This window comes from Trematomus bernacchii, unplaced genomic scaffold (assembly GCF_902827165.1).
Source record: "Trematomus bernacchii unplaced genomic scaffold, fTreBer1.1, whole genome shotgun sequence".
Lineage (NCBI taxonomy): Eukaryota > Metazoa > Chordata > Actinopteri > Perciformes > Nototheniidae > Trematomus > Trematomus bernacchii.
The window spans coordinates 6,442,207-6,450,614 of NW_022987720.1; the positions used below are offsets into that span (position 1 = coordinate 6,442,207).

General features: G+C 40.7%; 1 protein-coding gene across 1 annotated transcript in view; it reads left to right on the forward strand.

Annotated features, from left to right (window-relative positions):
• The window catches only part of LOC117492453 (rho-associated protein kinase 2-like), a 31,899-nt gene extending 24,479 nt beyond the window's left edge, over positions 1-7,420 (forward strand). The window contains exons 23-32 of the mRNA XM_034142718.1: positions 705-798; positions 1,104-1,198; positions 1,488-1,676; positions 2,239-2,407; positions 3,474-3,541; positions 3,662-3,750; positions 3,881-3,959; positions 4,063-4,330; positions 4,442-4,721; positions 6,814-7,420. Coding sequence (XP_033998609.1) covers positions 705-798; positions 1,104-1,198; positions 1,488-1,676; positions 2,239-2,407; positions 3,474-3,541; positions 3,662-3,750; positions 3,881-3,959; positions 4,063-4,330; positions 4,442-4,721; positions 6,814-6,817 — 1,335 coding nt within the window. The 3' untranslated portion in view covers positions 6,818-7,420. The remainder of the gene's footprint in view (positions 1-704; positions 799-1,103; positions 1,199-1,487; positions 1,677-2,238; positions 2,408-3,473; positions 3,542-3,661; positions 3,751-3,880; positions 3,960-4,062; positions 4,331-4,441; positions 4,722-6,813) is intronic.
• Positions 7,421-8,408: the final 988 nt, after the last annotated feature.

Genomic DNA, 8,408 nt, shown 5'->3' on the forward strand with positions numbered 1-8,408 from the left:
ATATATATATATATATATATAAATGGCACATTTCTGACATCCTTGGCATGTTTGCACTACAAACTGCTTTACTGGTGTACAGAAACTCCAAAGGGTGACATTAATAAGATCAGAGTTTTACTAACTGGGAGGCAGGCTTCCCGGGGGGGCTCCAAACTCCTTCAGAAGAAGTTCAGTGAGTAGAAATTGTAAAATATAACATAAGTTATCGAATGAAGATCACATAGAATAGCTTATTATGTGTGATTTGGTTAAAGGAGACAGTTCAGAGGTACATAAGTGAGTTTTTCTAACATTCCCAGACTCAAAATCGAATAATGCCTCAAGACAGACATTCTTTATGTATTTTATGTAGTCATAAAATATGACAAACGGCAATATTAGTTTATCTTGGCTGAATTGTTGAGTGTCTGATGTGATCAAATAAACTAATAATGAGCTCACAGCCATCCAGAAATACAGCAAAATGTCAGGACAACTAAGAGAGGGTGAGGGGGCGTCATTTTCAGGTCTTTGGCCCTGGAGTTACCCACTGTTTAAATAAGCTGATTATCAATAAGTGAACTGTCTCTAGCTAGTGACCCAGATGTCAAATCAACCCTGGACGGATGGATTAGAACATTGACAACCACAAGAGTTGACAAAAAATGTATTGTTTTTAAATGTGCCATATCAATTAATTGATCTTGTTTGCCCCCCTGCAGCTGGAAGAGTCCAATCGCACTCTGACGGTGGATGTGGCCAACCTGGCCAGCGAGAAAGAGGAGCTCAACAACCAGCTGAAAGACATGCAGCAACGTGAGTGTCATGTGAAGTTAATGAGAACCACATATAGAGAACACATTTACAGGAATGACATTTCCCTCAGTCCTGGAAAACGTGTTCAAAATCTGTCTTACCTATCCAGAAGATTTATGGTGATAGGGTTGTTAAAATGTCATGAAAGAAGTCATTAATCTCTTCAATCGGGAATCCTCTGTAGAACTGCAGTATATTGGTCTTCAAAGTTGCAGTATCATTTATTGATATCTTATCTAAAAGTTATGTGAAGTGAGTAAAGTATATAAGCCCGGATTTAATATTTGTCTCTGCTGTGTATACAGAGCTCCAGAAAGCAATGGAGGAGGAGAAGCAGATGAACTCTCACAAACTGTCCTTTGAAAAGCTGCTGCAGAATGAAAGGACGCTCAAAATTCAGGTGTGTGTCTGGGCGCCTACGCAGGTCTGGAAAGCCTGGGATATTTCCTATACATTTCTACTTTTACTGTCTGACTTTTTACAACTGTTATGTCACATCATTTGTTGTTAATAATACTGTTCAGCTGCAGGGCTAGTGTTGAACTCTGGACAAAATCACTGAGATCTGAAACTAGTTTTAAAAAAATCTATCTCAGCCAGGATATCCCTGCAGGCTGCCCTGAGTATATACTGAATTCATATTAACCACAAATGGATCCCTGAGAAGCTGCTGTGTTTTTTGCTCCCAGGCTATCAACAAGCTGACCGAGGTGATGAACAGGAGGGAGTCGGGGCGAGGAGGCCAGCGCACGATCGACACTGAGGTGCACAGGAAGGAGAAACTGAACAGGAAGCTGCAGCAGGAGCTGAGGACGGAGAAGGAGAAGCTCAACAGCAACATCATCAAGTACCAGAGAGAGATGATGGATATGCAGGCGGTCAGTATGCAGAAGCTACACTCCAGCACACCGACAAATCACATGAATATATACTAAGGCTGCACAATCAACCAAAATTGTATTGTTGGGCTGCCTACAAATAGACTTAACAAAACATATGTTTGGTACAGATTCTCTTAAAAAATGAAACCATGTCAATTTTGATATGTGTTTCAATGATAATGAGATTAATGTGGCAATTAAAAAAGAAAGACTCAACGGTTTTATTGTCCTATGCACATAAGCTACAGTGTAGAAATGGCAATGAAATATTCTGACCTGAGCTCCTCCAACAATGCAACATATATAAAAAAATAGTGCAAAAAATCTATATACATGTAAATAGAATATGATATGTGCAAAAACAGAATATGGAATTAAATAATGTACATTAAGACAAAACGGATCTATCCTAGTCGCAATATCAGTCAATAAAATCACAATTACTTATTTTTTCCAAATTGTCCAGCCCTAATATATATACATGAATGTGTTCTCTAACAGCAAACAATAGGAAATACAATGAACTGCAATTAAACAATGGTTTGTGTGTGTTTCTCAGCTGATAGCAGAAGAGAACCAGGTGCGTCTGGAGCTTCAGATGACGTTGGACAGCAAAGACAGCGACATCGAGCAGCTCCGGTGTCAGATCACTTCCCTCAGCATTCACTCTCTGGACACCACCAGCATCAGCAGTGGCAACGACCTGGAAATGCTTGACGGATACCCAGGTAGACAAAGGACACTTCACGCTCATCCTCACCTGCATGCACTTCCTTCCTTCCTCTTCCTGCAGTCTCTCTTCCTGAGTTCTCACTGTTTCCTTTGTTTTCACTTTGAGTCTCTTCCAGGCCCAATTGTTTTCTGACCTTTTCCCTCTATATGCTTTTTCCTTTTTTCCCCGTCCTCACTTCACCTCAAATTCTCCCTTCCTGGTCCGGCACAGTGCGCATTTCTCACTCACAAACCTCAGAATCAAGGTCCTTCACCTACCAGCGCACACACAAATCTGTCTGCATCGACACCCGGCCAAACCTTCGCTCTGCTCACAATCTCTTCGACTCTGACTCTGACTCTGAGGATGAAGAAGAATATGGCAGGAGGGCGGAGCAGGGCCCCCGTCCCCTGGCCCTCACCTACGAACAGCCCCCTGAGGCTGAACCTGCAGGTGACGCTGCATGGCAGTTCAAACCTGGGATGGGGATGCAATAACACTTTTCAAATCGACCTAATATCATTATTTATCCATTAAAATGTCCATGTTTTCAAATTGGACGTTAATAAAGATTTCAATTGAGAAATAAATACTGCACCCTCAACCCTGGTTCAACCTTGCAAATGTTCTGCTAATCCCTTTACTCTTTTGACTTGTCACTGTCTCTGCTGTGCTTTAATCCTTTTTAATGCTCACTGCACACGTAAATACTCACAGCGTGATGCTGGTCCGCTTTGGTCTAATTTATTCCTCTGAGAAAAAGGGAAGTTGGTGAAGTGTGTTGAGTTTTTCCTAGAAAAGTGGAAAAAAAACCTGCTCATTTTAGTTTGTTTTTCCTCACCAGACACCTGCCATGTTGTGTGCCGGAGAATTTCGTTTTTTTAATTAGAGATTTTATATTCCTTGCAGCTTTCTGCCCTTACGTTTTAGCGAGGAATCATTCCTTCTTTAAGTGATGAGGGTCTGTTTGAAGGAAATGCCACCATTTCAAAATGTCACGGTGTTTTTTTTAAAGTGCTTCACATGATTAAAGGCTGTTCTCTTTGTGTTAACATCTTCCTGTTTTGTTCTCCTCGAACTAGACTCCAGGTTGCAGGGCTGGATTTCCCTTCCTACCAAGAACACAAAGCGCTTTGGCTGGGACAAAAAAGTAACGTATCCTCCACCACTATATCTCATACCTACAGATTTGTTTTCCAAGTAATCACCATTTCCATTAGAGCAATTTCCCTGTCTAACCTTTTGACCCTTGTTTCCTTTTCCTTCAAAGTATGTAGTTGTGAGCAGTAAGAAGATCCTGTTCTACAACAGCGAGCTGGATCGAGAGCAGGCTAATCCTTTCATGACCCTGGACATCGAGTGAGTCATATAAAGCATGGTTTGAACATGTAATACTAGAATACTTGATGCTGCTACACATTTATGTATTCCTATTGATTACACGTATTATCCTGGGTCCATATCAAGTGAATCTCTCTTCCTCCTATAGAAAACTTTTTCACGTCCGACCTGTCACTCATACGGATGTGTACCGTGCGGATGCCAAAGAAATTCCAATGATATTCCAGGTGAAAAGCTCCGACATACCCGTCTCTTTCTTTTCCCTCTGTTCAGACTCAATATAAATCCGTTTTTCTCAATTCAATTTTCTCCTTTCCTTTCTTTCCCCAGATCCTGTATGCCAATGAAGGCGAGATTAAACGTGATCAGGAGTTGACAGTGGATCCGGGGACGTTTGTGGATCGCCCCTCCTTCATCCCTCACAAGGGCCATGAGTTCATCCCCACTCTCTACCACTTCCCGTCCAGCTGTGAGGTCTGCACCCGGCCCCTGTGGAACGTTTTTAAACCCCCGCCGGCCCTCGAGTGCCGTCGCTGCCACACCAAGTGCCACAAAGATCACCTGGACAAGAAGGAGGAAGTTATTGTGCCTTGCAAGGGTCAGTATGCTCAATCATATAGAAGCGTTTGTCCAACATTAAGTGAACATCACAACCATTGTGCTTGTTTCCCGGAGATCATCTAACGAATATGTTTTTTTTCTTCTGCAGTGAACTTTGACATCTCCACTGCCAAAGAGCTGCTTCTGCTGACCAGCTCTCAGGAGGAGCAGCAGCGCTGGGTCGCCCACCTCCTCAAACGCATCCCGAGGAAACACCCGACCCTGAGTCCTCCCGCCGCAGCACAAAACAACCACCCTGACGCTCCGCCACGCCTGTCTCCTCGAAACTCCCCGAGACCCTCACCCAAGGCCTCGCCTCGTCTGTCGGCCCATCGCGGAGCCATCAAGATTCAGCCCAGCAGACAGCAGTCGTCCTCAGGGAAGCCCAGGTGAGGACAAGGAACATTTTACTGCGTACAGATATACTTATATTAAAACTCAGTTTGTTTTCAGTGTTAACATGACTTGAATTACTGTTTTCCCACGATATGGTCATGTTAAACTCAATATGGAGGAAATGTAGCACTTGTTATTTTCAGGTTTAATAATTCCGCCATTTTATTTAATTCATTTTGCATTATTATAGCAGGTATGTTGGCAACAAGGGAAAAGCTATATAAAGAAAAAAGCCACCTACACAGTGAGATGTTCCCCAAAAACCGTTTTTATTAAGTCGCTTTGTCGTTTAATTCCTGTGAAGACTAATTGGTGAAATACCGTAGCCGTACCCAATACAACCTTAAGTCATTTTTTTAACGGTAAAACTCCAGGAATTATTTTATTATTATTTTCTATGTTTTGATTATTAAATGTCAGATACCAAAACATTAAGTGTCATTATAAAGTTACCATTTACAATGCATTTACTTTGGACAACTAATCTGCTAATCTCCTAATTTTCTTTTAATGTCACAAGATGCCTTTATTTATGGTGTCCTTTTGCATTGAGAAACATTTCTTGTGTGTACAAATATCAGGGTGAAAAGCTTTATATTTTTGCTTATTTTACTAAATATAATTGTATTTTTCTGTAAAAAATGAATCAACAATCTTAACAAAAACCCTTATCTTGTTTTCTCTTTTGATGATTCTAAATCCTGTGCACTTTAAAGGGGCCTAAATCTGTGGCTCACCAATTTGTTGCTTTAAGATTCCTGAACCATTTACATAACGATGTAGCAAACATGGCCTCTCACGGCGTCAGTAACAACCTAATAGTAGTAGGAAACCATTTTAAGCGGTGCTAACTGCCACCATCTTGTAAAAGTTTGCTTTCTCCTCCACAACCTAACTGGCTCTCATCCCTCAGCGCTGGCCCCATGCTCCGTATCATCCTCCACTGACCTCTGACCCCACCTTTCTAACGTCTCTCATGCTGGGAGACTGTAAGTAACAGAGCTTGTCACGCCTGTCCGTCTCCATAACATGTGCTGCCGTGTCCATTAACACTCACCCCAGTATAACAAGTACTACTCAATCAGTCGGTTAACTCCTCGCAGCTCTACACTGCCCCCTGCTGAACCGGGCATGTATTACCCTGGCAGTTTATGAAGCTCGATAGGCTTTTGACCCTTCGGTAAACCTCATACTTACTTTTCAGATTGCTTGAGTTCGGCCTCAGAGACTGGAGTTGGCCATTGGATGATGACGATAATGATGATGATGATATGTTCTTCTGAATGAAGTGAAAGAGGGGGGTCAGAGGGTAACTGGACCTCTGCATGTGTTTGCCGTGTGCAGGCAGCCTTACTGGAGACAGAGGCATGCTTTTTTGTGATTTCTAAATTGACAGCTGAGTGGAAACATGAACTCTATGAATGTCATCGTGGTTACAACGAAAGTAACAATTATTTCTGCACTAAGCAGACATTTTTGAGAATTGGTCTGCATGTTTGAAGGAAGTCAAATATTAAAGAAATAGTTGGTAATTTGGGGAAATACACTTCACTTTCCTGCAAAAAGGTAAGTGATGGTACCAGTGACATATCTGTACATTCAATATGAAGCTGCAGACAGTTAGCTTAACTTAGCATGAAGACTGTAAACAGCTAGTCTGGCCCGTCCATAGGTTACACATTTTGCCTACCAGCACTCTATCTCACTCAAACAAAAAGTTATTTAAGAATAAAACAAGCCAGACTAGTTGTTTCCAGTCTTTTTACTAAGCTATATGTCTGCTGGTTGTATCTTTACTTTACTACTGTGAGTGGTATCAATCTTCTCATTAAACTGTGAGCAGAAAGCGATACGCATATATCACAAAATGCTTTCATATTTCACTTCTTTCAAACATGCAGACTGAAGATGAATCCGTCAGCTCTTTTTGCATTTTACTCATGCATTGTGTGGCTACTGGAAAGCTTCCTGGTTTAATATGTGTGGATTTTGTGTGGGCGTGCCTTTGAAGTCCAGCCATTCTGTTGGTAGCATCACCAGGTGTTCACATCATTTTCTTTCTCTCCCTTTTCTCTCTCTTCACAGTTAACCCTGGCTCATCAAAGATGTGTATTTTCATCTTTATGGATAAACACCCGCAGTCTGGACTCAGTGCCTTCATGTGTTATTTCATCAGGGCAGTAGACTGAAAAGAATCCTGCTAATCATGGACAGAAACATTCACAGAGACTGGCTGTCGTCATGAGAACTGAGGCTGCCTTTTTCATTTTAACAAGATGAAAATGAGCGTGTCATATTAGAGTGAGACTACATCCAAAGAAAAAGTTAAAAAAATGGATTAAAAGTGCCTTATTTATAACCATCATGAAAAAACATGGGCGTTTTATTCTGTCAGATGCAGTGAATCACATGGATTTATGTTTGTTAGGCATGTGTGTGAACATTTGTATATAGGATCAAGAGGTCTGTGTATTGTAACACAGAAAGCGTAGCTCATAGAATATGATTATTTGTATGGATGTCAGTCAGCAGCACATTATACAGTATGCTTGCCTTATAAATGAATAAGGTTTTCATTATACAAAGTAGACTTGTATAACATACGACAGAATAATGTGAATTGAATAGAAACCATGTGTTCTTTTCTCGCCATTCATGACAATGACATTTAAATAAAATTCTGTAACCCTAATAATGAGTAATTCATTTTTAATGTATTGTTTAAAATCCAATGTAGAGGTTTGAGAGATTTGTCTTGATATAACAAAGCATGACTATGACCCTAAATATTTAATCAGTGTATTCATGTCTTGTTTGAAACCTTTCAAGGATTAAATACAAAAACTCCTCCCTGCACTATAATCACATCAAAAGCAGCGGGAGTAAATTAAATGGACACTGAATGAGTTTGTCTTGGGGTTTTTGACAGGAAGATTAAGGAAAAACCTTTCCCCCTGCTTCTCTGTATAGTAAGGTAGTGTCAGTGAATTCAGTTTCAGTTTTTTTCATTGTTCAAAGAATAGTTTCATATTGGGGAATACATTTATTCGCTTCATAACACTCAGCCGGTTAGCTTAGCAAAAAGACTTGATATGTGAAACTTGTGAACAACAAGCCCCTTTAAAGCTCCCTAAACATATCATGATTGTTTAAAGGGGCCCTAATATGCTCATTTTCAGGTTCATATTTGTATTTTGTGCCTTTATTGTGACATGCTTTAAAGTGGACCTATCATGCTATATTTGAAACATATATTGTAGGGCCATACCTATACAAAACATGTCTGTGAAGTTTTATTTTCAAAATACCAAACAGATCACCCATTGTAGCCATGCCTCATACTGCTCAAACCCCTCTTTTGAAGCCCTGTTAGAGAAACGCGGATCTTGGGTCCTTAGCTTGAAAAAAAGAAAGAAGAGGCGGCGGAGCTAATGCCTGATCAGAATTCTACCGGAGATAAAGTTAAATTCGGTTGTGATAAAACACCATCCTGTTTAAACCACGTCAAGGATTATTTCTGAAACAGTATGGAGCTCAAATGCTTTTTCTCTTGCGGGTTTATCACAAGGTGAGTTCCTTTTTTTATTTCCTGCTTTTTAAACACATGTGCTCTACAGTACAGCTTAGCTCTGAGTGTTAGCGAGGCTTGCTACAGTAATGTAAACAAAGACGTCCAAAAC